The sequence below is a fragment of the Xiphophorus couchianus genome, chromosome 9 (assembly GCF_001444195.1).
Source record: "Xiphophorus couchianus chromosome 9, X_couchianus-1.0, whole genome shotgun sequence".
NCBI classification, from domain to species: domain Eukaryota; kingdom Metazoa; phylum Chordata; class Actinopteri; order Cyprinodontiformes; family Poeciliidae; genus Xiphophorus; species Xiphophorus couchianus.
The window spans coordinates 11,320,208-11,348,071 of record NC_040236.1 but is presented as its reverse complement, the minus strand read 5'-3'; the positions used below and the strand labels follow the sequence as shown (position 1 = coordinate 11,348,071).

At 36.6% G+C, this 27,864-nt stretch overlaps 4 protein-coding genes and 1 long non-coding RNA gene across 9 annotated transcripts in view; 4 read left to right on the top strand and 1 right to left on the bottom strand.

Moving 5' to 3' along the window:
* Positions 1-3,671, top strand: part of LOC114150781 (uncharacterized) — a 4,423-nt gene extending 752 nt beyond the window's left edge. The window contains exons 4-9 of the mRNA XM_028027474.1: positions 656-805; positions 901-1,000; positions 1,389-1,477; positions 1,638-1,784; positions 1,874-2,245; positions 2,570-3,671. Of these exons, the coding sequence (XP_027883275.1) occupies positions 656-805; positions 901-1,000; positions 1,389-1,477; positions 1,638-1,784; positions 1,874-2,245; positions 2,570-2,674 (963 nt within the window). The 3' untranslated portion in view covers positions 2,675-3,671. The remainder of the gene's footprint in view (positions 1-655; positions 806-900; positions 1,001-1,388; positions 1,478-1,637; positions 1,785-1,873; positions 2,246-2,569) is intronic.
* Positions 3,034-26,766, bottom strand: LOC114150783 (uncharacterized). Its single transcript, XR_003596833.1, has 2 exons — positions 26,342-26,766; positions 3,034-3,535 (listed from the first exon to the last, which is right to left on the bottom strand). It is a non-coding gene; the product is annotated as an uncharacterized LOC114150783 (long non-coding RNA).
* LOC114150778 (chloride channel CLIC-like protein 1) lies at positions 5,742-12,654 on the top strand. Of its 2 annotated transcripts, XM_028027468.1 has the most exons (11): positions 5,742-6,132; positions 6,230-6,337; positions 6,751-6,861; positions 7,225-7,446; positions 7,739-7,879; positions 7,967-8,066; positions 8,205-8,302; positions 8,846-8,992; positions 9,082-9,687; positions 9,786-9,836; positions 12,019-12,654. In XM_028027468.1, the coding sequence occupies exons 1-11, from the start codon at positions 5,992-5,994 to the stop codon at positions 12,118-12,120; spliced, it is 1,827 nt and encodes a 608-aa protein (XP_027883269.1). In that variant the 5' UTR covers positions 5,742-5,991; the 3' UTR covers positions 12,121-12,654. The 2 variants fall into 2 exon arrangements, with proteins under 2 accessions (XP_027883269.1, XP_027883270.1); XM_028027469.1 differs by lacking the exon at positions 9,786-9,836 and having other exon boundaries at positions 5,744-6,132.
* Positions 14,840-24,596, top strand: LOC114150782 (chloride channel CLIC-like protein 1). Of its 2 annotated transcripts, none has more exons than XM_028027475.1 (10): positions 14,840-14,982; positions 15,640-15,663; positions 16,459-16,545; positions 17,151-17,362; positions 19,786-19,926; positions 20,012-20,111; positions 21,786-21,883; positions 22,563-22,709; positions 22,822-23,270; positions 23,392-24,596. In XM_028027475.1, exons 4-10 carry the CDS (start codon positions 17,354-17,356, stop codon positions 23,450-23,452), a joined length of 1,005 nt encoding a protein of 334 aa, XP_027883276.1. In that variant the 5' UTR covers positions 14,840-14,982; positions 15,640-15,663; positions 16,459-16,545; positions 17,151-17,353; the 3' UTR covers positions 23,453-24,596. The 2 variants fall into 2 exon arrangements, with proteins under 2 accessions (XP_027883276.1, XP_027883277.1); XM_028027476.1 differs by having other exon boundaries at positions 14,842-14,982; positions 19,896-19,926.
* Positions 26,168-27,864, top strand: part of mcoln2 (mucolipin TRP cation channel 2) — a 22,325-nt gene continuing 20,628 nt past the window's right edge. For 2 of the 3 annotated variants that reach the window (XM_028027471.1, XM_028027470.1), the window contains exons 1-2: positions 26,168-26,325; positions 26,927-27,080. In XM_028027471.1, the coding sequence (XP_027883272.1) occupies positions 26,282-26,325; positions 26,927-27,080 (198 nt within the window). In that variant the 5' untranslated portion in view covers positions 26,168-26,281. Of the gene's footprint in view, positions 26,326-26,772; positions 26,838-26,926; positions 27,081-27,864 lie in introns of all 3 variants that reach the window. The other variant, XM_028027472.1, reaches the window with a different exon arrangement.

Genomic DNA, 27,864 nt, shown 5'->3' with positions numbered 1-27,864 from the left:
TGTTGCCTTGCATCATGAAAGTCCTGGGTCATAATCTTGGTTTGAGGTCTTACTGTGTGGATAGTTAAAATGTTTTTGCAGTAGTTGCCTTTATTCATCAATCAAATGTGGGACAGCAGCCTCCAGATCTATATCTGGTACACTTGCTCTAACTCTGAGCCACTTACACATGGAATTAGCATGTTTATTTGAGAAGAATAGTAAAAGAACATTATTAAGAGAAAGGTAAACAGGTGAGGAATAACTTGAGGAAGCTATATCCCACATTTTGACTATCACATGGAGCGCTGCTCAGTCCATCATCTGGAAGCAGAAGAGCAGGGATGCTTTTCCTTATAAGGGACAGGGAAGTTAATAAGAGTTGAAGGTGAGATGGATAAAGCAAACATAAATGTGCAATCCTGCTTTCACATTTTTATTTTGCATTAAAAGAAGTGGAAACTGTAAGCGAATTTAGGGATTACTAAAAGAACTACACATGAAACATTGTTTAAAATGTATTTGAAGAGTTTTGTTTCTTTACTAAGCATAGTTTTTAAAAGCACCACTTTGAAGTCCAAATTTAACTAAAGTTGTTGTCATTTGTCTTTTTCATGTCTTAAAGAATAAATGTTCCACATCTCGTTTACCTGCTATTGCCGCCCTCTTTTTCCAGATCGGGATGCTTGCTTTGATACTGTTAGCCATCACCTGCATCCAGAAGAAGTTTTCTGGTCCTCTAATCTTTTGGCCCTTGAAATTCATCATGGTGCTGATCTTTTACTTCCTTGTCAGTATTCCTTGGAGTTGGTTATGTCTGTACCAGGTAATCCAGAGCACCTTTGGTTCTCTAGCTTTGTGTTTGGCTGTCATACAATATTTACTATATTTAACCGTTAAATGCTTTCAATGTTTGTTTAGGTTGCCTTCTTTGAGCATCAAAACATCATCAGAGAAACTGTAAACCTCAATGAAGAATGTAAAGGAATACAAGAAATGGATTGGACCGATGGTTTGAAAGGTAGAATTGCACTTATGAATGCATAGCAATGCAAACTAATTAAGTTATATTGATTTGTTATCTTCACTTGTTTGAAAGATTATTGATTGTTATAGAGTTTCTATATCTTTGAATCCATGCTCTCTGTAAATGGTAAATTCATGTTGGAAATGGTAAATCAGGTGGTTCACAGGTGAAATGCAGCAAACCCTGAAAATGTTTTTGTATTACCGTAAATGTTGTATCTTCCAAAACTTTGGTGGGAGGAGATTTTGTGATATAAGTCAGGTTTGAAAGGAAAACCTGTTTTTGATTACATAGTATTTAAATGGTGTAGATGATGTGATTTAAAGTTGTGTAAGATCGTTTTTGGTCAGGCTAATTAAACCATTTTCATGCTAATCTGCAGAGTGGTTCAGAACCAGCAGGCCTCTCCATGACGACCCCTGTGAAGATTACTATGCTTTTTTTAGAAAGAATCCTGTACGTCTAACCAAGGTGGGTCACCTGGTGTGTCTTTGTGTGTCTGTTCTGAAAAAAGACAGTAAGATCCATTCTTCGGCTATGACTTTGTCCTGCTAGTTGTCTGTTTTGGAATAGTTCTGTCTCTAATTGGATAATTATGTTTATTTGTTCTTAACATTATTTTTTTGTTTAGGTAGTAGAATTTACCTTCTGGATTTTAATGAAAGACCCACTAAGACACTTTGGGGAGGGTATAAGTGAGCTTCATCGAGCAATCCTAAAATATCTGCCAGTTACCCTTCAGTTTCCAGTCTTCATGATCATCATGCTCATCATTTTGGTAATGAGAAGCCAAGGTTTCATGAACACAAATACACAGCTCTGGATATATGATCACGTCACTAATATTTGTGCTTTATTGATACACAGTGGTTCATGAATGAAAGTGTAGAGCCTGGCTCGCAACACTACACCAAGACACCAATGAATAATCTGCAAGATCTTCCTTCAGGAGTGAAGGATGGTGATCGGATGTCTGCGTCTGACCAGGATTGTGACCAAGCTGTTGATAAAAGTCTTGTCGATAATGTGGGAAGTAGCATCACTGCAGAGACACCGGGCTGTGTCGAACCTCAACTTAGAAAAAATGAGAATAAAGAAAATGTTGAGGCGATTGAGAATCTCTCTGTTAGTTCAAGGTTCACAAACCAGCAGAAGACACCTGAGAAGTCTGCTGCCAACACTGATGAACCAGACAGCTTATGCCCAGTCAACGTGAATCCTTCACAGGCTAATCTGGAGGTTGGTTCTTTTGAAAATTTATAAAACCATATCAAAGTTCTTAGTTTTATCTAATTTAAGAAACATGGGGGGGGGGTTTAAACAAAATTCCACATTTGATATGCCATTTGCTGACCGGAGATTATTGAAAGATTAACCAATTTTGATCTCTGACTGATTGACTGATGCATCTATTTTTTTAATAACAATTTATAATGTGTAATTGAGAAAATAATTCATAAATGATCTTGTTTTCTTTTATAAATTTAACATAAGGTCCTTTTTGTTTTTTATTATAAATTTGGAGTTGTTTTATTGTAACCAATTGTAAACCCATTTCTGCAGGACAAAGAAGACTTCAAGGAAGACGACGCGTCCTCCATGTCTCTAAGAAACTCTTTTAAGCTACCGACTTCTGTTGAGGAGACAAGTCCAAAGTTAATGGATTAGACTTCAAAGCAAAGTTTGTTGTTCAGAAATGATCTCCATTTAACTGCTTGACTCATATTTTGATAGTAGAATCGTCTTGCGAACAGTAAAATGGCTCCTCTGTGATAAGTTGAATTTAGGTGCAACAAGACACTTTGCTCTTTTATCAGGAATGTTTTATTTTTCTTTAGATACAAAGGAAAATGTTCCCCAATTCACAAGACTTAATGTTACCTCTGTGATTACTACTAGTTGTATTACATTTACAAGAAAAGACTTGAAGAAACAATTGAGCAATAAACAAAAAATGTTTAAATAAACAAAATAAATTAATCTCTTAGTATTTTTATTTTTAAGAGAAAATAATGTATTTTTTTTGCTATGAGTAATGAGTCTATAACACTCATTTATTGCACAACTCATACATCCAGAAACACTTACGTGGTAGACATTTAGGACTATAAGGAGAGTTAGAAAGTTACAAATGTTATTTTACAAAGATTTAAAAAAAATACTTTATGCTGAGGATGTTAATCAGTGATTCAGCTAGATTTTACATTTTAGTGTTGTTTGTGGTTCACTGGTTCTCTGTGATTTTGTTTTCTGTAAGAAGTGGACATTTATACAACGAGATGAAAATATTTTTCTGTGAAAAATTACTTCGTGTATTTTTGTCCATACTAAAACAACCAGAATTATCTGGTTGCCTGGAAGTTTGTTTTGCTGTTCATCATCAGGCAAAATTCAGAAATTGGTGAGGCTTTTCAGCTATGGTTGACAGACGTTTCATTACAGTGTATCTAGAGCAATCTTGGTCTTCTTCTGCTGAAATAGACTTGAAATGTGAAATTCTGCATTATTGTTATTTTAGCCCATGTAATACTAAAGTACAGTTTTGAGGGTGTTGTTAATTAACTGGAGTTATTGTGGTAGTAAAGCTTAAGTTATGCTTCTACCTCAGCAAAGCATTGCCATGTATAGAAATTGTGTAAAATAAATCACTGAATTTAATAATTTGGTTCAAGCTTCTCGTTCTTTATTGGAATGTATCCTTTTTAGTGTCACTCTACATCAAACACAATGAGCTCAGTACTTGAGCAGGAAGAGCAATTTTATATAAACCCTGGTACTGCGTTATTTTTCCTGTTTTTAAACTTTATTGTATATGACTTTTAAGACACCACCTAAAATGTTAACAACTTAAACTACTTTTAATTATTTGTTTAAATTACACTGTGTACTTAACATGATTCTTATCTCTTAGAGCTGTTCAATATATAAAAAGAGGAGATGGAGGGTGTAATCTTAATGGTTTAAATTGAGGTTGAGTTGTTTGGGGCTCTATAAAATATTTGCTTTCCAATTCTTCTTTTTATAACTTTTGTCTTTGTTACTATTTCTTCAGAAATAATCTAATTCAGCCAAATTCAAGGTTGATTAAAAAAAAATAAATCTAAATCTTTAGTTTCATATTATGAAAATGTACACAGCCAGAGCCGGCCCAAGGCATAAGCAAACTAAGCAGCCGCTTAGGGCCACCAAGGGGCCCCCTCAGTGGAGCTGATTTTTTTATTTTTTTTGTAACAATTTCTATGTCATTATAATAACAAAAACGCACAATTTTATCATAAAATGATTTGTTTTTACAATAATATATATTTGATGATGTATGTGTAGGGCAAATAATTGCTCTTGGGGGCCCCTGGTGGCCGTGGTAGGTAATTTGAACTGCTGTGCAATGTGTGGTGCTCATCCAAGGGTCCAAAGCTCCCGTAGAAGATAAGTTGGCAAGCCAAATCAATGTCTCAAAAAGGGACTTATCCTTCAGGGAGGGAGAAAAGAAAGAGGAAGATTAGAAAAAAAGCTAAGATAAAGATATGTTTTAATATGTCTTGGTAATGTAATGTTTGTAAAAAAGATTTGTGAAGCTGCTAATAGAAAATTAGCTTTATAGCTACCTTGAACGGTTCAGTTCAACAGCCAAACATTTATGCTAGGGTCTTTGTGTGAAGCTGAGTTTTAAATGAGTTGATTCTCATGGTTGGTTCTGTATATTTCTGAGGTTTTTTAGTTTCAAAACGGCGACTTCCTTGTTTGATTAGAATAATTAAAACTTCTAGCAAATAGTTTTCCATCAAGTTACATGGCTGGTGCATCAATATAACAATGAGCTGTTCTAAACTGTAGTTGGGGATATGTTGTTTTGCTGCTGATCATTTATATGGGTAAAACAAACAATATTTTTACATTAATTTTTATGCGAAACGTCTTATAAAATTATTTGAAGGCTCAGAATCAACCCAGTACCGGTACTAGTCCACATTCTCAGTGGAGAAAAACTCACCTGGTGCAAATTAAATTTTTAGCTATTGGAGTTATGCTTAAGAGAAATTAATTTAATCATAGAATGTCATGATTGTAAACATTCAGATATGACCTGGTGGGCCGGTCTGTCAGTCAAACCTCTCACTGCAAAGCAGAAGAGGACAGAGACTGATTTTTAAACCTTTGCTGACAAAAAATAAGATCAGTGAATAAGATGGGCTTCACATGTAAGTATCGGCCAATTAAATATCAGCCAATCACAATTCCCCAAAATTAAGGAAATCGGCACCCAGAAATCCACTGGCTAATAAATGTATTCTATATTATATATGCATAGGATATAATGTAAACAGCACTATCAGAGATGCAATAAGTTTATAGCAGGTGTGCGAATGATCTAATATTCTAACTGTTGATTGCAGCCGGTCCACATTGTTAGCAGAAATAGAGGGCCCCTCAACCAAATTTCGCATAGGGCCCCATAGAGGCTTGGCCGGGCCCTGTCCAAAGCAGAGGGTGGAGCTAATCCGATATCGCTAAACGGTATTTACTTCCTTGTAGTTTTCGATGTACTCTAAGAGCCATAATTGCATAAACTATATAACCAATTAAAGCCTTTTAATGGTTTGTCCATTGACTTCATATTTTAAAAACACATCAGAGAAAGCAATCAGTGGCTTCTTATTTCCACTTTTTTGAGAGACATCCGTTTCAAATCTTTTTTATGACAAACTGCATTTCCCACAATCCCTTTCACTATCCCTCAAACTGCTTCCGGATTTTATAAAGTAGCCGAAAACGGATGTCTCCTACTCCGTGCTGTTGTGCTGCTTGAATCGTTTATGTGGCGGTAACTTTTACTTTCGGTAACGCAGTAATGTTTTTAAGTGAAGACATGAACAAAAGTCGGTGTCTCGATAGACTCTTTGTCGTTGTAGCTGTATCCTCGACATAATTGCTTTAGTTCGTCTTCAGGTGGGCTGGAGCTGCTGTTTAGTTGGACCTCTGCACATATGGACAGAATGCCGTTTTTACTGCTGCTGTGCTACCTGTCACTGCCTGCTCGGGGTCAGGAGGCAGACGACGACTGGCTCGATCCTTACGACATGCTCAACTACGATTCCAGCACCAAAACGATGAAGAAACCTCCCGAGGTTGGTTTAATACACAAACTCGTTGAGTGTTATGAAAAATATGGTGATGTCTCTGGTTCTGGTGCCGTATTCAGCCTGTGGGTGTGTTACTTCCCAGCCAGCAACCTTTACCAATGTGGCCACCAAAAGAAGAGAGTACGTCCAGGACCAGAACCAGGCTGAGCTGACAACCTGTAGTCACCAGGTGGAGGATCTGCAGAGACAGGTCAGCGCTCACAAAAGTCACTTAAATGTTATTGTAAAATGTTCACTTCCCTTCAGCCTCACAGCAGCAGACACTAAAGATGGCAGCTATGTATGCTGGATTCAGAAATGTGTAAAGAAGCATAATACCAAATATTAAAGAATTAAATACCAAACGACTTTTCATGTATTTTTTGAATGAGTAAACACATGAATAAAAATTGTAAACCATTTTATTTTGTAAACAGTAATCTTAAAATTGTTGCCTTGCAAGAAGGTCCTGGGATTGAATCCCGATTTATTCATGGAGTTGACATGTGCATGTGTGGGTTCTCTCTGGGTACTCCAGCTTCCTCACACATTCCAAAAAACAGTAATGTTTGTATAATTGTACAGAAAGTCATCTGTATAAAATATAGTTTTACTTTTCTTTAGATTGAGGACCAGAAGAAGGCGATGGCCCTCATGTCACAACAGCCTACCTGCAACCCAGTGTTCAAACGGTTCCTCAGCAGGCTGTTGAAGGGGATACAAAGACTCGGTGTGGTGGGTCCTGATTTAATACAAGACGTTATAAATCATTATTATGGTATCCGTTTTAACTGGATACCATAATAATGTGCTTCACAACGTTCAGGTTGTTTAATACAAGAAGAAAAAATAAATCAAAATAAATGACATATGAACAGTTTTAGTGAGATTTTTATGTTAAGAAATTAAAAAATATTTTAAACGTTCAGAAAATTGGATAAAAATGTGAAATCAGACGATTTTTAGTTACATTTACCTTCAGTTTCCTGTACAGTAGCTTTTGGTGTTTTTTGTATGAATGAACCCAAAAAGCTTATTCACAAACTAAACCAAACAAAAACAAGCAATTTTCTGTCTTTACTTTTTTAATCTCATCAGCCAACTGACTCGTCGGATGTCTTCTATGATGCCAAAATCAAGCTGTCCAAACAAGCCATGACTGAAATTCAGTCACTTCTGGAGGGCGAGGATCGATGGAGAACAGGAGCTCTGGACAATGCACTCAGTCAGATTTTGGTGGACTTTAAACAACATGATTATGAAGCTTGGAAGTGGCGTTTTGAAGACACCTTTGGTGTGGAGCTGGATACAGTATTAAAGGTATTGATTTTATTTTGCATGTACATTATCTTTAGTAGGTTACAGGTCAGCTGGCCTTGTATATCTCGTAAGTAAGTCAAAGGTCAAGCTTGCAGTCAGATGAGTTTTTTACCTTTTCTTAACAAACATTAACCAGCAATAAAAGTACATTTCTATATTGTAACTGAGGTTTTAACCAAGTGTAGTGTCAAATAATAATAGCTAGGCTGGCTAAAACCTTCTAAGTATCTTCTATAAGCTTTAGGTGTTAAGTTATTTATGTTAACTCTTATTTCTTTTCCCTGTGTTCCAGATCATGATACTTGTTCTCATTATATCAACCATAATATGCTCCCAGCTGTGGTCAGCTGTCTCCTGGTTAGTCCAGTTCAGGAGGATGTTTGCTGTTTGCTTCTTTGTCAGTATTATCTGGAACTGGTTCTATCTGTACCAGGTAAAAATGAGCTCTTTCAGATGTCTTGCTGTTTTATTTAACTGCCATTCAGAGCTTTGAAATGATGTGCTTTTCTTACTTATTCAGACTGCTTTCGCTAAGCACCAGAACGACATAGTACGGATGGAAAACTTCAATGAAAAATGCACCGGAGTGAAGAAAATTGACTGGAGGGATAATCTAAAAGGTAAGCCATCAAGCATGATCACACATATTTGATGTCCTGAAAGTCGGATCAGTTGGTTCAACTTATAATATTTGCCCAATTCAGTAAAAGAAATGCACTTTTAACTGTTGCATGAATTATTATATTATTATTCTACAGAGTGGTTCAGAACCACCTGGACTCTGCAAGATGACCCCTGCAAAAAATACTATGAAGTCCTCATGGTTAACCCCCTCCTGCTGGTGCCTCCAACCAAGGTAGGCCTTCATGTTGATGAATGTGTTAATGTTTGCAGAGGGGGTAAACAGACCTGTTAAAACGCTGAAAGGATTTGCCTAGTTTTATGTAAAAGCTTCCTCATGCTGCAAGGTTATTCACATTAGCAAAATCATGACACGAAACGTAGAACCTGTGCAGCAGGTCTTTACATGTGTTGTTGAAACGTATTCCTTCCCTGACAGATTTCTTTTTTTGTCTCACTTAAATGTTTGAAATCACCTAAAAAGCTTAATACCAGACAAGGAAAAAATAGTGTTCAATAATAGTAGAAAACAAAAACATGCAATAATGTTGGTGAATGTTAAATATATTCTTAGCTAAATCGTGTTTTCGTATTCCTGCTTTGAGTTAATTGCAGACAGATGTCTGACTTTGAACACTTTTATCCAGCTACTAATTGAAAGTTATTTTCATCTTAAAATGTTTTTTCTGTTGTTGTTTTACTTGTTAAACATCAACTTTCACATGCTATGTAACTTGCGTTATTATAATGTTTAATCCTTAAATACTTTATTTTTTAGGCTATTTCAGTCACCATCACAACCTTCATCACAGAGCCGCTGAAGCATTTTGGGCAGGGAATCAGTGAGTTCCTCAGGGAACTCCTCAAAGATCTCCCAGTTACCCTGCAGATCCCAGTCCTCTTAACTATTGTGATTTCTATTTTGGTAAGTACACATCATCACACTTAGTAATAAGATAAGGTGAACAGTAAAGGCAATGGATCTCTTGACGGGTATGTTTGACTCCCGTCCAGGTGGTCATGTATGGAAGTGTGCACGCAGCCTTTCAGCATGGCATCATGGCGCCTTTTCGCCGCCCTCGAAGGGATCCACCTCCTGCAGGGCTGGAGCATAACCAGCGGCCTCCTCCCAGGATTGAGAACCTTGACTACCTGGCTGGTGGAGACGCACCTGCTCATGCACCTCCACTTGCAATTGCTCAACAGCCCATCCCACGGCAGCAAGGTAATGACGCGAGGTCGGACAGGAACAACATTCACCGCAGACGACCCAACAGGGTCAAGGAGGAAAGAGCACCAATCGGTGTGGAGACTCTAAAAGCTGCAGACCCTTGGTTCAGCGAGGATGAACTAGATGGTGAGCAGCATGAGGAAAGCCTTGAAGTGGAGAACACTAATGCTAACGCGGGGTCTGAAGACCAGCAGGAGACCCGGGAGGAGGTAGAAAAAGAAAATGCTGCTGCTAAAAAAGACCAACCAAAAAATCAACAAACTGATTCAAATTCATCACAAGCAAAGAAGAAACAGATACAAACAAAGCAGAACGGTTCTAAAGAAGAACTCAGAAGAGACGTTACAATAGAGCCACCCCAACCAGCAGACATACAGACTGATGTCCAGGTGAGTTGTTTTTAATTTGCATCAAACTAGTTCAGATTAGAAGGTTATCATAGTTTTTAAGTGTCCTTTCACGTGTGGATTTTGTTTCACCGCTGCAGTGCCATGCTGGCACAAACAGGAGGCTGAATAATAACCTGCAACATAAACTGGTAAAGATCTGGGTTTTTGGAAGTTTTTTTTGTTTCTTTAAAATCATTGTTTCTGCTTGCTAAATGTTATGACATGTTTGTGAATGTGCTTAGACATCAATATTTAGATTTATTTTTAAATGCATATCCACATTAGGATTAAGATCAGCTGGTGTTGGTCATTTTTAACATATCAGTATCGGTCCGATACGTAATAAAAGTTTGATATTAGTGACCAATATTTATTTCTATATTATTGACGTTTGTATAGTGTTTTGGGAGGGGAGTTGGTCATATTGTGTTTATTTCATGCAATAGTGATGCAGTGCAGGATTGTTATACGTTTCACTGAAGAAGAGATTTAATGTCAGTGGTGTGGTCATTTTTTCAATGTGTTGAAATACTGAAATATATTTACTAATAAAAACAATATTGACAAATAAAGGTTACCAGCGATAACAGCAATATTAATATTTGGTAGAAAATACTTGGTGCTGCTAAATAAATTTATGATCAACCATCAATCAAACTATTTTTAAAGGACTCTAAATTACAAATACATGGCTTTTTTGTGTGTATGTCAACACAGCAATTGCTGGATATGTGATCTGATATCTAGGGTTTCCCCCATGTATTATAAGTCTGGTGGGCCACCAGGCTTTACTTGTGCCCCCACCAGGCTAAGCATTGTTTATTTATTCAAGTTTTTTTTTTTAAATGTTTGTATTTTTTACAACTTTATAGTTGGTGTTCAGGTAATCTTCCCGTCTTTCAATAACACATGATTACCAAGTGATATTTTAAAATTTCCTGTCAACTTGAAAAACATTTTTAACTAAAAAAAACCCCGACCAGACGCTCGATGAATAACTGCCCTAGCAACCAACCACCAGGCTTAGCAGGTTTTCGGGGGGAAACCTTGGATATCAATTCAGCTACCAGGTGTTCGCTGAAAGCTCCTTCATTATCCTGTACATGTGCTTCTTGTCTGGCATATTTCATCTGGAGGGAGGATGCTGGTTCATAGTGATGCTTGTTTTTAGTTTCCTCAAAAGGCCTCTTGGTTTGTTCAGTATTGCAGTGCTGTTGTTCCACCACACGAGGTCATCAGAGATGTAAACTTTTAGAGGCTTATTCACTCTTCCTACTGAAAGTGTGCTGCTGGTAAGCCGATCGTTAGCTCCAGTAGTCCGATATTATCTTGCGTATTTTATCCTCACTGAGCATCATAAGCACTCCTATATTTCTCCCAAAAGCTGAGCAGTCGACACAGTCAAATGGTTGCATGAAATTTGTATTTCCACATAACTTTCATGCAACAGCACAAACCACCTAAGTGACACCCCTCCATCTTCAGTATACGTCATGCTCAGAGTTCCCCCTTTTCCTCTCTGCATCTGCCGTTTTGCTTTCACAAGCTAGTCACAAAGAAAGTGCCACATTGTTTTTTCAGACAGCCGCATCCTTTGACAACAGCATTGCAGTTTCCATCCAGGAGTTTTACCCACATGACAGTCTTTGTAGTTATTGAAAAATTGCACATGTAAACATAATTCCTTGCTGTGTCAGATAAATGCTCCTCAAAAGAATCAAAACAGATAGTGGAAGTGGACTACTTGAAGCAAATATTAGCATTGCTGTCCAAGCGCATTTCTGCATTAAACATGGTCACAAATCTTTGACCAATCACACAACACATCACACGGAGCTGTGTGCGAAATAGTTTGACGTTATAAGGCCTGACGTTATATCATGCCTCGGTGCGAACAAAATGGTGCAACTTTTGTGATGTGGCTACATCAATCAGAGCTAATTTCAACATTTTGAATGAATCATGGGAGAGTCTGTTGTTGTCTGCACCAGCTCTCTAGCTTTTTGACTTTCTCCCTTTGGTTGTTTTATGGGAATGATAGATTAATTTAAACTACTATAATATCACAAGCAAATTTAATGACTATGTCATTAAATTTCATTAAAATGAAAGTTAACATGGCAACACCATAAATGGCGGTGGACTGATCACACACCCTTGAGGTATCGCAACATTGGGGGATGATGGAGTTAGCGATGTGTTTTCCAATTCTAGAATACCAGAATCCAAAGACAAGTAGTGGCATCTATTTGCAGCAGAAAAAGCGTCTCCATTAGGCCAATGCATATACAAGCTGCGTGCAAAACTTAAATGTCAATCTTGTCCCTGCAGGACCCAGGAGCCTCAGGAGAAGAACAGAACCACTCGATATCACTGACAGGAATAGAGACGGTTGGAGTTCCTGTTCAGGAGACGAATCCAGCAGCAGAATGAATACTGTTGATCAAAACAGCAAGTTTTTTACCCGTCAGTGACTGGTGCTATTTGGTCTTAGAGCAAATGGCTTTTAAATGTTGAACTGTAGATATTTATTCAGCCGTGTAGTTCATTTTCTGCTTTGTGCTCACATTTGTTGCATGACTTCTTGTTTCTTTGTATGGTTTTACTTTGTCTTTTAAGGTTAAAAGAGTAAAGCACTGAGTTACACAGAAGCCTTTCTTCAACACCATCAGGATGACGGGAATTTCAAAGCTGCGCTGTTGATCACGGTTTTACATGTGGATAAGAATGAGGCTACTAAAGTTTAATTAAGGCTAATATCAGACTTAAATTTTTAACTGAACTTCCAAATAAATGTTTTTTTAATTGATGAACCATGTCTTTATGCAAATAAAATTAATATTTTTGGATGTGTATTGTATTTGAAGGCTCAAATGGTGATATTGTACCAAGCTGCTTTTACTGATTAAAAGTATGAAGCTGAATATTTTGAAGAAAGAATAAATGTTTACATTAGAATTTGATTAAGAAAAACTAGGTGGAGGGAAATGAAAGGTGAGTTTTATTAAAAAAAATCAGCACATAAAAAACTGAAATTCTTAAAGACCTAAGTGGTGGAAAATGGATGAAAGAAACTCAACAGTTTACAAACATTAAATAATTTTCTACAGTCTGTATTTATTTATTTTTAACGTTTATATTATTATATATTTATATTATTAAATTAACATTTAACGATTATTTATAATTGAACAGGTGTAATTATTGGGAGCAATATAAAAAAAGTTATTGAATCTGAAATTTTGGCTGTATTAAAACAAACAGATGTAAATAATTATTCACTTTTATAGTTGATCAGAATTTCACATTGTTTACCCCACTCTGGGCGTAACCTTTGGCAAATATATTGGCCCCCTTGAGGTTGGTTTTCCACACATATGGTTGAATTTAAAGTGAAACTTTAAGATATTTAAAAAGATGAAGAAATATATATACATCTATGTAATCTACACCTAATATTTATTGCTGAAAATAATCCTAATGTTCAGTTTATCAAAACACATGGCTATATTTTTAATAAGCTAGAGACCTTTTAAAGGGAGTTTCATGTCCTCATACCAGCTATAATTTAATCTTCAAGTTACACTTTCATACTGTGACAGTCACTAATCCCGTGTTAAAGAGAGGAATTCATCAGCATGTTCTACGCAGGAGTAAAAACAAGTAGTTGGACCATAGGTCCAATTTTAGAAATGCAGGCTCTTAACAAGCAAGAAATACAGGTTTATGTAACTGACATTCAACCTGCTGGTATGCGTCATTAGCAAAACAGTATTTGGTTTTCATCCTTTCATTTCTACAAATGCTTTAGGTTTCAATTTCCTGAGAAAGGTTCTAAGTTTTGTTTCCTTTCTCTTTCTGAACCCTATTTGTGTCAGGGAAATAAAAACCATGGCTCAATTTGCTATTTTATGTGTGAAAAGACATTTTCCTCTTTGACACCAGAAAATGGTCACTTTTGTTCACGCCTCTGTGTGGTTCTTTTAACAGTCCTTAGGACTTGCAAAAAGCACCGTAGAAACAATCTGGAGTGCAGTGGAGCTGGTGCAAATGGGAGGGGGGGGGGTTGTGCCGGACTGTACAGATCTGAACTGTGTTTTTCATCTTTAAGGTTAATGTCTCAGTTTTGGGAGCATGCAGTCAAAGTAAGACTCGCATCAAAGGTTGATGTGTACTGTAGATAAGAGTTTCACTGAGCCATTGTTGAAGACTACTTACAGTAGTCCATCACAAATGATTGACATTACCTTGTTTTTTAAAATAGATATGAAAATATCTGATCGTTATGTAGAGCACAAAGATTTCAGCAGAGCGGGAAAAGATTACAATCACTATAGTCTAGCTTACGGGTGCCCATGTCCAGTCTTCAAGGGTCACTGTCCAGCAACATTTTGATGTATCTCTGCCCCATCACACCTTCTTTAACAACCTGAATTTCCTTATTAACATGTTCTGATTCAGATGAGTTGGAGAGGAGATGCATCTAAAAGTAGGGAGCTAGAAATGGATTTAGACTCCATTGGTTTTAGCATAAAAGTGGCATATACAGTATATGGCCTTGTTTTGGGGCATCATTGTGAGTCTGGATGTTTCTTATTTTGCCAGTAATGCTCAGTTGTAATAAGAAATTATTTCAGACATCTTAAAGTGCAGTCACAGAATATGACTTTCTATATTTGGATACTCAAAGCAAACATCTGGAAGTGAGGATACTCCCTTAACAGGGCAATTTTGTTTGCCCTGCTGTTATGGTTAATCAAACTGAACAACAGGTTTCTGTCAGTCAACTTCAAGATGCCTAAATTCATACTCTGACACACCTTCCAAGCTATTCATTCTTGTATTCTAATCTATGCCAGAATCTAAGTGTGCATGTTAACCCTTCTTGCTTTGGGGTTATTAGCTTAACACTGTGTGTTGACTCTGTGCTCATGATGCTACAAAGCATTGTTAATATCTCCTTTGCAATCTTAAAATCTGTACCTTCCTCAGCATATGAGATAAATTAATTACTTGGCAAACTTTCATTATCCTATTTTGAGAGCATACTTAATAGGTTAGCGTGAGTGGCTCTGTTAGCTCATTCAGGTGATGTGTCTTTAATAGATTTAATAGATTTAATAGATTCAAGGTTTCTACCCCCCCCCCCACCCGCCAGGTATGTTCCCTCCCAATTTTGTTTGCCTCCAGGCGTAGCTGCTGTTTGAGAAACCAGACCTGATATAAAGCACCTTGACTCAGATCATCTTTTCACTTTGTTCCAATCTGCAGGATTGTGTGTGGAAACCTTCTGAGGTTAGTAGATGTTTTATGTTTAAACCTAAACTGTTGTATTTAAAAAAAAAACATGTATCCTGATATGTTTTATGCTCAAATATGAAATTTGTTTAGAGTAATTTGGGTCTCTGAAAAAAACATCTATAACTCATTAGGAACTAATTAGATCTGAACAAACACATTAATGATAGCTGACCTAGAGAGATAATAGATTCTAATGTTTCTAAACAGTTTATTCATGCATTTCTAATCAATGTCCATGAATAAATATGAACTCCTTCTGACTACTTTTGACTTGATGCCCAGTATGGTTCCAAACAATCCGAAGAACTGGGATTGGAATACTAATATATATATATATTTAATTTCCTCTCTGCAATCCTAAAATCTGTACCTTTTTAACAGGAGAGATAAATTAAATGACAACTTGCATTATCCTCCTTTTACGAGTGGTACAGATGTCAGGTGTCAGCAACTCAGCTAAATCATTCTTTGTGGGATATGTATTCTGCATGCATATCTTCACGTAGAATGAAGGCTCCTTTTATTGACAGAAATCTTCCCTCTCAATATTGTTTGCCAGTAAGTGGAGCTGCTTTCAGAAAAGACACACCTGACATATACCAGATGTAAAGAAGTCTGACTAAAATCAGATGATTTTGTTCTATTTGACAGGAAAGAATGTGGAGTCTCTTTGAGGTTAGTAGATTTTTTTAATATACTAAAACTGTTGAATTTTATAAATCTGTGTGTCCTGATATTCATGATTGTTAAATATCTGTGTGACTCATTTGGTGCTTCAGAGAAATCAACAGACTTTATCGGTTCAGATACCAAAATGAACTTAAACTCAAAAAAAGGCACTTGGGGCATCAAAGGGGGAGGAGGAAGCCGAGCTGCTGCATTCTGGATCATGTGAAGACACTGTATTAAGGATTTATTCACGCCTTTATGTAAAGAATTACAATAATCCAATTGCAATGTAATAATGGTAGGGATAATTCCTTCAAAACATAAAGCAGGAGTCTAGTCAGCTAGACTCCTGCTTCACCTTTGCTAGTGGTAAAAACTTGATTTAACAACTGATGTAAGATTTTTTTTTTACTAATTCTAAATAGCTATGAAAGCAAACATCTATCAAAGACAAAATGGTGCTAATCCTGATTTTGAGTAAAAATGTTTTGATCAAATAATAAGACTTGAGTTTTGTTGTGATTGAGGTGAAGAAAATTTAGGTCCATACATGATTTAGCTAAACAATCTCTTAAATCCTGCAGATTCAGATTTGACCGTTTAGCATTTTTAGGGGGATATAAATCTGGACTTTGTCTGCAAAGCAGTCAAATTAAATGCAAAAAATTTGACCAAGAGGCAATAAATATAAAATAAACAAAATAAGGCCTAAGATTGAGCTTTGGGGGCCCCAGAACAACAGTGGTTAAGATGGACAGAGAAAGTTCTGTTTTCTAAATTCTTTGTTTTTATCTCATGAAGATTGTGGCAAAACCAAAACTGAGGTATGATTTAGTGTTGAAGAGGTTCCTTGGCAGGTTCCTGAGGGAAATATACCGGGCTGGTGAGGTAAGTCAGGATTTTATGCATTCTATTATGTTGTATTTTTTTGTGTTGCAATGTTCTGGGGTCAAATTGCACTTTGCAAAAACACAAAATCTTACCAAGTATTTATAGTCTAGTTTCTATTGCAAATATATTAACTCACTTGAAATGAGACAAAACTAACTTGTAATTAACGTTTCAGCAAGAAATATGAGCTCGTTTTAAGTCAATGACTCCTTAATATTTGTGAAAAAGTATATTTTCCATTAGCAGATTATTTCACTTATAGTATGGGAAAAATATCTTGATACAAGTGAAATAATCTGCCATTGTAAAATACATACAATATGTATTTTACATACAATATGTATTTTAATCAATATAAAGGAATTACTAACTCAAAACAAGCTCCTATATCTTGCTGTAAAGTTTATTTTTCAGCAAGGTACTGCTGAAAAGCGGACTAGAAACTAGACTGGAAATACTTGGTAAGATTTTGTGTTTTTGGAGTGTTGCCTTTTTCAAATTTTATACCCCCAGTGGGTTTTTTGTTTCATAAATACCTGTGGAACAAAACAGGAGAACAGGTCATTTTCACTTTAATGCACTTTTCCCAATCTCTCTCTCAGCCCACAGACTTCAACAACTTATACTACAATGCCAAAATCAAGCTGTCAAGATCAACTATAAGGGAAATTGAATTGTTTATGAATGATGAAGACAACTGCAGACCTGAGGCTTTGGTGATGCTCTCAGTGGCATACTGGTGGAACTTAAACCTCACAATTTTTTCACCAGTTTTGAATACACGTTTGGAGTAGATATTGTCCCAATGTTAACAGTAAGATTATACATTTTTAACCCAACTTAATACTGTCTGCTAAACTATATTTTATAAATAGTATTGTTCTGACTGGATTTAAACTAAGAATCCTTGTTTCAGCTGATCTTTAGGCATTTTAATATTGGATTGTAAATGATTGTCACTAGTGTATGTAGGATATATTCCAGATATATTCCATACACTAGCTGGATATTCATCCCAAACAAGCTTACTGGGGTTGGTGAGATTTTCTTTATTACTAAAAACCTACTCTTTGGCTTAGATTCTCTAATGTCTTAAAAATGAAAAGAGTGAGAAAAAACCTTTAGGAAGTTGTAGTATGTATTTTCTAGGCTCAGTTTCATCAGTATCAATGTTACCTTCAATTGTTAGAAAATTCTGAATTATCAAACAAAAGAAATTCGACTTCACAAATTGACGCCTTGAAATTGGACCTCTGTCCCTTTAAGAAGTTCCTGTTCTTTCTGACACTCCGCCTTCAGCAATCATCACAACAATGCTCCTCCATTATGCAGTTTACAACCATTCTTAGCAGCGTTGCACTGAGAAGTAGCTCGTACCATGAGCTCAGAAGGTGTGCAATTCCGTCAGGTGTTTTCTAATCACTGCTGCTGCTAGTCTGGAGGAGCTGCGTGTAAATAGGCTTTTGTGAGAGCAAATGTTTAGCTGCTGCCACAGGAGATTCAAATATTTATCAAACATGTATGAAAGAATCAAAGGAACACCATGGGTATGTTTTTAATGAGGGAATAACATTATAACATCTAATATACTGTATCTAAAACAGTAAATTTTATATGAAAACCCCACACGCCCCCTCCTGTGTGTGTCTGATTCTTCAAGAGAAAAGAGCTTATCCAGAGCTTCCAGACTGTCTATCTTCACTCAATAGTTATTGATGTAGACAGTCCCCCTATTGACATAGACAGATCTGCGATGTGACTCCAGGAGGGAGTTAAAATAAATCACTTTCTTTAGCAACACCCATCCATCCATCCATCCATTTTCTGTTCACCCTTGTCCCTAATGGGGTCGGGAGGGTTGCTGGTGCCCATCCCCAGCTACGTTCCAGGCGGGAGGCGGGGTACACCCTGGACAGGTCGCCAGTTTGTCGCAGGGCATCTTTAGCAACACATGCTCTTAAATAATTACCCAGTCATCAGAGACCTGAGTTGTAGATTGAAGGCCTTATTAAACAAAAACTCCCAGAAGTGAGGGTTAAAACACCAACATTAGCACATAGAGGAGGATTACAGAGAAATGTAAGAAAAGGAGATCAGAGTCTGGACTTTCTTTTTGCTTCTTCAGGTCATATCTTATTTCCACCGTCTCCTTAGAAACAGGTTGTAGAAGGTTCTTTTGTCCCGGATGTGCCATGACCATCTAAGCAGTTGTATTAAGAAGGTCTGAAGGACACCTGCAGTCTTCAGTCTGGTCATACAAATCAGACAGAGAGCTGACATCTTTTAGTTTTATTGCTGTTTGATGAATATTCTACTTCAGCATCGAAACCTACTGCAGGTGGTTGCTTTTCAAATTGCTCTTTTAAATTTACACATTTGGGATTCATACCTAAACCTCTCAGTATTGTCAGGAGTATCAATCATTTCCTCAGCAGTTCAAAGTTAGCCAGTTTATTTACCACCTTGTCAGATCCTTACATTGTCCTTAGGCTGCTGTCTTCCATACCAGCATACTTACTATTTTTTTTTTAATAGATTCTTTAGTTCTTCTGTACATCTTATTTTGACAGTTGCAAATTTGATGATTCTCTTGTCTACATTTGGGTCCAGATCCACAAAACAGTCCAGATTCTTCTTAATGAGTTACTGGGTATCACCAGTGCAATCAGCAGCTTGAAACTGTGATAGAAAGAATGCAAAGATTGAAAAGTTGTGGGTGAAAATCAAGGTTATTCCATCAAATATATTCTTAAGTTTAAGCATTAGTATTATGGTGAAGAATTAATGCTGAAAATTTAATTTTATTACAAATTGGGGAAAATGTCACTTTTACTTTAGCACATAATTACAAATGATTAAACAAGATTCAGTATTTTTGTCCTCCAGAGCTGTAGATGAATGTGTAAAAGTATTTGGCTTCTTACAGAGTTAATCTGTTTTTTGCCTTGTTGAAACACAAATGTTTCAGATCAGTCAAATGATAGTTTCAGACAAAGAGGCAGGTGTAGAAAAACCTATATGCAATTTTCAGATGATTTATTTAATAAAGGAAAAATGGTATGAAATCCAACCTATTTCTATGTGACAAAGTATTGCAATTTGAACCTGAAATTCAAATAATAGATGTTGTTTCAAGACTGAGAAAACTCAAGCTTGAGTTTACTCAGTCTTGAAAACTTCTCCAGGATTGAGGAGTTTTCAATCTTGTTTAACTAGTTTTATTTTTCTCTGTTGCAGATTGGGTTCTTTTCGATATTTTTTGTACTTATTGCCTTAATTAAGCCACAGCTAAGAGTTTCCTGGTTGAAGTGTTTCATTACAACATTTGCCATCTCCTTCTTTGCCAGCATTCCCTGGAACTGGCTCTATCTGTACAAGGTGAAAAGTTATTTTTTTCTTTAGTTTTGTTCTCATTTAATGTATAACAATTCACATTTCTCTTTTTGTTTTTTTGTTTGATCAGGGAGCCTATGCAAAACACCAGAGCAAACTAATGAAAGTGGAAATACTCCATAAAGAGTGCATGAAACTACAGAATCTTAGCTGGTTTGGTAGTATTCGAGGTAAGCAAGAAAGACCTGAGAAAAAACAGATTTTTAAAATCAAATTAGTTCCTTGGTCAAGTCAGGGAAAAATATAAAGGTAATAAATCCTGATTTACCGGGAAGCATTCAACCTTTAAAGAATGAGACTCCATTACTCTCACTTTATTACTTGTGAAGATTAAATACGGTTTTGTTTAACACCTAAAACACACAAGATGGGAACTGGACTATCCTATAGACTCATTGACCTTCCTCCATTATCAAAATGTGTTTCTTGAACAAAAGCAAACTTTGAACAAGAGACCCAGCTGTAGAAAAAATTATATTTAAAAAAATATTTTGACAAAATTGTATAGAAGAAAGATCAGCTGTCTCAGCAACCAGAGTTGTTAAACATCTAGAAGTTCATATGAAACATATAAACCTACTAAACATTAACATCATCTTACAGTTGAAGACAAAATTAAATAAAAATTTGTAAGGGAAACATAACCTAAATGTTAAGCTGGCTTTTCATAAGATTTAGCAACATCTGAAAGGAGCATTTTGGAAACACCACAAATAAACTTAAAGAACAATCACCTCATTGCCCTGCAGCAAAAATCATTGATTTGAATCCCAGTCTGGATCTTTTTTGGAGTTAGCATGTTCTTCCTGCACATGCATGGGTTCTCTATGGGTACCCTGGTAAGGATAAGCGGGTTATATGGATGGTTGTAACAATCCCTCAAATTAAACATGAAATAAAAGTACTTTGAGGTAAACAGCTGGTTAGCTTATGCTTATGAACATTTAGCACAGGTTAAGACATTGTGACAACCTAAACTACAAGTAGCAAAATTCAGACCTGAAGAGTTCAGAGGCATTTCTCTGTGAAGTTTGAGCATCATTAAACTTCACATAATCTCTTCTGCCGGAGACAACTTCTCATGAAATTAGTGAGTTGATGGATTGCGCATGCAGTAGTAGCGCAGGAGAAGTAACAGTAGTTAAACTCTCAGAGGAAGAAAATAACAGAAAACGCAATTTGGGGTGTCCAAGTCCAGTCTTCAAGAGCCACAACCCTCAACTTTGTCAATTTCATTTGATTCAGATGTGTTGGACAAGGAGCACATCTGAATGTTGCAGGATAGTGCTGTAGCTCTTGAGAACTGGACTGGAACATCCTTGAGTTAGAGAAAGTAGAAAAAGGCTCATGGCACTGTGGAGATCCAAACCAAGACCCAAACCCGTAACCCAAGCTTGATTAATATATTTTGACACATTGAGGTGACTAAATGCATACAGTGCATTTCTTTACTGCAAAAAGAATCAATACTGAACTAGCTTGCAAGCGGTGGTAGGTCAGAAGAACTTCAAGTATCAAATAACTATATTAGCTGCTATAAATAGTGTAGAAGCTCTCAAACAAAATGTTCATATTCAGAAATTTTACAAGCTATTAAAGAAGATATTAAATTGCTTATTTTTTGAAGCTATAGATGCTAAGAATGGAATGCACAATGACTAAGTATTTTTTGCCTATGTTTATATTTCATGATTTAATTTCCACTCTTTCAGTTTTGTATAAGTTTTTTTTCCCTTTTGAGGCATTTGTAATAGTACGGAAAATGTAGAAAATGGCACAGAGAATATGTAAAGCTTTTATCTGTAACTGTAATCCATATTTGTGAGTGTATTTTTTATTTTCAGAATGGTTCAGATCCACTTTGACTTTTCAAAGTGACCCTTGTGAGGAATACCTAAAGATCCTCCTAATTGACCCCTTTCTCGAGGTACCGCCAATCAAGGTAAACCACTCTGCTGCTGTATATTGCAAGGCTAATCCCATGTTGGATTTGGGAGTTGCTTGGTCTGAAATTGTCTTCTGTTGATGTTCAAAGCAACATTTGATGTTTTTGCCAGCAAAGACAACATTTATCAAGTGTCTTTTTGTGCCAAGGTAAGGTTAGCATGGGCCTTAAATCCATTTATCATTCAGGCATCCATAAAAGCACATAAAATGTTTATCGCTAATTATTCATAAAGCCTCTAAACATCCAACATTTGTTGTTTACTGTTGAATTTAGGACGTAACATTTTAAAGATGATATTGTAACCAACAGTGACCACAAGGAGGTGCTGCATGAGGAAAACAAAATTGCTTCTCTCATTGCATGAAGTCCTTTGTCAGTATTCAGTGTTGCTATGTTGACTTTATGGTGAATGTTTTGCCCCCCTTTTATGTTTTCCTATACTCTGCAGTAATTTTGACTGCTCTTAACATTTTTTTATATGCGCAACATACATTTTGCTTAGATTTTTATTCTAAAGCAGTGGTTCTCAAACTTTTTTCAGTGATGTACCCCCTTAAAAATATATTTTTAGTCAAGTACCCCCTGACACGGGCAAAACATTTTTGGAATAAAAAAGAGGTACAGTGCTGTAAATACTGAATATAAAATGACATCCTTCTTTTTCCTTTCTTAGGCAATTGTGTACACATTGACCACCTTCATCATAGAGCCACTGAGGGCCTTAGGAGAAGGGATGGGTGGTTTCTTTCAAGCACTCGTCAAAGATCTACCATTTATCCTTTGGATACCAGTCCTCATCATTATCACTATATTAAGTTTGGTAAAGATATGTCATCATGACACTCACATGCTAATAAATTCATAGACAGTATGTCTCTTCACTTTTATTAACATCTGACTTTGTTTTCCACCTTTATGTCTTGGACTGACAGGGAGCTCTGATGGTAGGATTGCCAGCAGTTTTCCCTCAGCAAGTCAGACGTTTTCTACCCTGGTTGGATAGAAACCAGAGTACACAAGTAACTAACCAACTCCAAAATGACAATGTCAGGATAGAGCAGATTGTCATTTATCAAAGCCAACCCAACAGCATTCTAAGAAGTGCTGACCGTCCACAAACTGAGGGGGTTCCTGACCCTGAGGGGTGCCAGGGAAGCACTGATGAGAGGAATAATATCTCTATTAATTCCAGCTTTGAAGACCAGCAGGAGATGTGGGAGGAGGTCAGGTGGAGTACTGTGACTCCAACAGACCAAGCAAAAGGCAGTCAACCCGAATTAGATTATTCACAGGTAAAGAATAAAAAGGTAAAAGCAGAGAAGAAAGGTTCTCATGATGAGCCTTGTGGAGACAGTGCAGCACCTGCACCTTTGGCGTACAGGTGAGTTAGTTATAATAATCATTCAGATAAATCACTCTAAAATTATGAAAGCACATTTTAACACTGTGATGTCACAGCATGTGGAAAAATGGGACTCATTTCTGTAAATCTGTCCATGCAGGAGAAAAGGCGTCAGCATCTCTCAGATTCACACTGAAAATGTTTCTGCTCAGAAGATATGATCAGCTCCAATGGATTACCTGTACTTACAGCTCAAAGCTAAATAACATCAGTATTTACTATCAGTGATGGCTGTTCACTTCAAAATACATTAAATGAGAACAATTGGATTCAAATTAAGCTGAACCAATACTGAGCAGTTTGTTGTCTGGTCTGCAGCACTGTAGCTGCATTAAGGAAGAGCTGATTGTATCAGGAGGACTTTGTTCCCATTGATTCTCTCTTAAACTGATTTAGTTCAGACTTTTTTTTTTACACTGTGTTTAAATATTTTATCTATTTCCTATAATCATGGTGGTGGAGCAATACTAAAAGATAGATTCATGAAACATGAATGTGCAATAACCAGATACTTGGTTTAGTATGATAATTTCAGCTTCTTGTTTGCATTAAACACATACAACTTGAAATATTTACTCATGTTATTTTATGATGTCCGTTTTAATATTTTTTTCTCTAGAAATTAAACTCTTTACAAAATATAAAAAGAGTGCAGACAATATGAATGAGTGCAATATTTTTTACTTAGATTCTTAAAACCTATAAAGCAATTCACTTTTTAAAAATATTTTTTACAGACTTTGTGAGTTAGTGTCAAAGATACAGATGTCCTTTTGTACGGATATGTTGTAAGACATGCAACATAAAAAGCAAAAACAGAGGCCACCTTATACATCCCATTTAACAAGTTAAAATTAGGATTAAAAAGTGCACTCGATATTCTTGAAGGATATGGATTTTCAGCTCATATTGACTGCTGTGGCAGCTGTTGCGTAAATTGGCTCTTGCTTTATTTGTTCTTAAAAAATCTGCCTGTCTCTACTTCTGCTTAAAAAGATTATAAGGTTTGGACAAACATAGTTTCTTTCTTTGTAAAATGGGCTTGGTTTTTATGTAGACTTATACTGTGAGACATTTAAACAAATATGTAATTAGAAAATGTTGCCAGGCACTTGACAACCAACTCATAAAGTTATTACAGACCCAGATATGCATCCAGTCATCTGTGTGTGCCTGTCATTGAAAATGTTAAAACACCTCAAGTTCTGTCATATTTGAAGGGATTCAAGGTTTTCTTTTTACTGTTTGTATTTTTGCACAGTTGGTGTTACACTGCCTGTTTATGATAAAAAAATGTTGAAATACTGTTGTTTGTATTCTATTTTTAGACCACATTACATAAAATGTTAGCTTTTCAAAATAAAATAGAAACCAGAGAGATTACATGTAATGCCTCTGGAATAAAAAAAAAACACAGCAAAAGATTTGTTTTACTTTCCGTTTTTCTATTTAGAGTGAAAATAAAGTGACTAGAGGTATACGTTTGGTGGGGATAAAGATAAGAAATTGAGCTGCAGGTGTAGGTATGTGACTATTTTTTTAAAGTGCAAGTATTCTGTTTTGTTTCCCCAGAATTTAAGTTATTTAACAAGATTCAAGAGCAAGGTTATCTTAGTTTTTTTTTTTTTATTCTCTATTTCTTCTTGTCAAACAGTCTGTTACTGTATAAACCGAGTGCTTCCAGCAGAGCAGCACTTCTGCCAACAAAATCAACACATGCTATACATTGACTAACATGTGGATGTCACAAATGCATATTGCATGTCCATTTAGTGAGGAGAGGCTCATTAAAATGAAGAAGCAACATTTTCTACCTCAAAAATACCCAACTCTAACCCTCAGCAGCTAAAAGAATAAAATAAAGACACATAACCGCTTCATCCAATTATTAGCTATTAAAGTATATCCATCCATTATCTATACCCACTGATCCTTGCGGGGTCACAGGGATGCTGGTAACTCCTATTAAAACAAGCAACAACCTGACAAAAGAACTCTGTGGTTGGTCATTATCACGTAAATTGTTTTAATGAAAAACACAAAAAATGGCAATATTCAAAGTAATTGTAAAGTGAAATGCTAACCTCAAAACCTTTGCAAGATCTTCAGTTTTTGGAGAAACTTTGAAAACCACTCAGGTCTTCTGGTTCTGGTCCGCTCTGGAGAAGCAGCAGTCAGCTTCTATGCAACTCAAATCTGGAACAAATTTCCAGAAAACTGCAAAACTAGTGAAACACCGTTCCCTTAAATCAAGGCTCACCCCCCCACTCCCCCCCCCACCCCATCAGAGTGGCATTTGAATCATAATAAATGGAACATTGACCAACATACATAATATGTATTGATGATTTTGATGATGGCACTCATCAAAATGTAACGTTTGATAGTGTATGGTGTTTTCAGTGACTTTGTATTTTTGTGTTTTTATGATGTAAAACATTTTCTACTGCCTTGTTGTTGAACTTTGAAATGTACGAAAAAATTGATCGATTGAAAATACTGCAAAGTAGATTTATTTACTGATTTATTGCAACATACTTTTTGGATACAATATGGTGAAATTATACATTTGTCATCACTGTGAAAAAAAATCTCTATTAAAGATCACAACTACTGCTGTGTGTGTTCAAAATAATACAGATTTTGTGGCATATGATCAAATATCAATAAGTGTAGAAAAATGATCGGGTTATTATTAGCATTTAAATTATTGTAGTCATTTAAATGATTTAAAAATAATTTTTTAAATATTCTAATTTCAAATGAGAATATTTTAACGCCTTCCTGTTAATTTGGCTATTGTAGCGCTCCATAGTTGACTCTGACCACAAATTGCGCACCTGAGCGCCTCCTGAACTCGGTTGCTGATTGGCTGACTGGACACCAAACAGAAAGCTCAACTGCAGGGAGTTTTTTTACGCGAGAAGTGTCTGTAATCGCTGTCACAACCCCACTCGAGTAAATGGTGCTTCTCACGGGGCTCACCATCAATGGAGTTACTGGTTCGGTATCTTGACAGGAGCAACTCTTTTAGGTAAGATTATTATTACCATTAATATTATTTATTATTATTATTTTTAATTATGAGTAAAAATCCCATTTAGGAGTTAAAAGTATTTTATGTTACTTTGTGTCTGTCGCTCAAACGCCTGCTCGATCTCACTCTCAAAGTGACTAAAACAGAAACTAAGCTGAAGTTTAAGTCTCACCTCACCATTCCCCCCCCCCCCCCCCCCCCCCCCCCTCCCTCTAAAACTCGCTAGAAAAACCTTCACAGAAACGTGCAGTACGGAGAGATTGGTGCTGTGCCTGCGGTTGACAAACTACTGAGAAAATATTGAAAGTAGCCCCCTCACTGACTGATTTACTTTGGACTTGAACCTTGGAAAAACCCTGAAAGCAGGCACTGTACTCTGTGTGAAGTTGTTTTTTACCTCCTCACTAAACATCTGTTACATAGGAAATAACTGCTCTCTCACAGTGCCACTTCTGCATTTTCTTCCGGAGAGCTTTATGTTGCTTTCTGCAAAGGAAATAGGCTAAAAGGTAGAGACTATTGTCCTCTGCAGCACCACTTTGTTTACACACAAGTAAGGTCCATCTGCTCCTGCCTGATGTTTCTGTTTTCATTGCAGCTCTGACATGACTCAGGAGCTTATCAAGGAGGAGAAGCTGAGAGACGACCTGAGATACTACTTCATGAGCCCCTGTGAGAAGTACAGGACCCGTCGACACATACCCTGGAAAATGGGAGTCCAGATCCTGAAGATCGTCATGATCACTACACAAGTATGTATAAAGAACAGCCTCAAAATAGGATGATAATGCTGGATCTGTTCCACACCTATTCGGGGAAAAATGCCAAGTACCTGAGAGATTTCTGTAAACAAACTAAACCTAAGTTTCACAGCCCTCACACCCCTGAAACTCCAGCAAAACAGCCAATCAAATGACAGCAACTTACAGCGTTTAAGGGAACTAGATGAAATGGATGCAACTGGCTGCAGTTCAAACAGCACATTGAAATGGTGAGAGGGAATTCAAAATGACTTTAGATCTAATGTAGATATTGCTTTCAGAGCAGCTTGAATGTGGTGTGCCATCTCGAAGTGCCAACCCTCTAACCTGATTGGCTGCATCAGAAGAGCCTCCTCTGCCAGCTAATAACAGGAAACAGAGCCAAAAAAGGACAAAAACAGAATGCACAATTATTTCCTGCTCTGCTAAGTCCATTTACTTTGACAAAGTCAGAATTTAGTAAAAAATGATCTGAAAATGTGTATTCATCCTGCCTGTATCAATAGTTTATGCTGCTGGTGATGGTTTAGTGGTGAGGGGACACATTATTGACCCCATTTCTGCAGATCTTTAGCATTGTTTAAATGCCGCAGTCTATTGTGAGTTTGTGGGTTTGTGGGTTTACGCTGACCGTGTCCGTCCCTTAATGACCACTGTCTAGCCATCTTCTCATGACTTCCTGCAGAATGGTGCACAATGAATCTCAAATCAACTCAAATTGGTTTCTTGTATATAATCGTAGCTGTCCTGTCCTCAAATAGCCTCCAGAGTCACC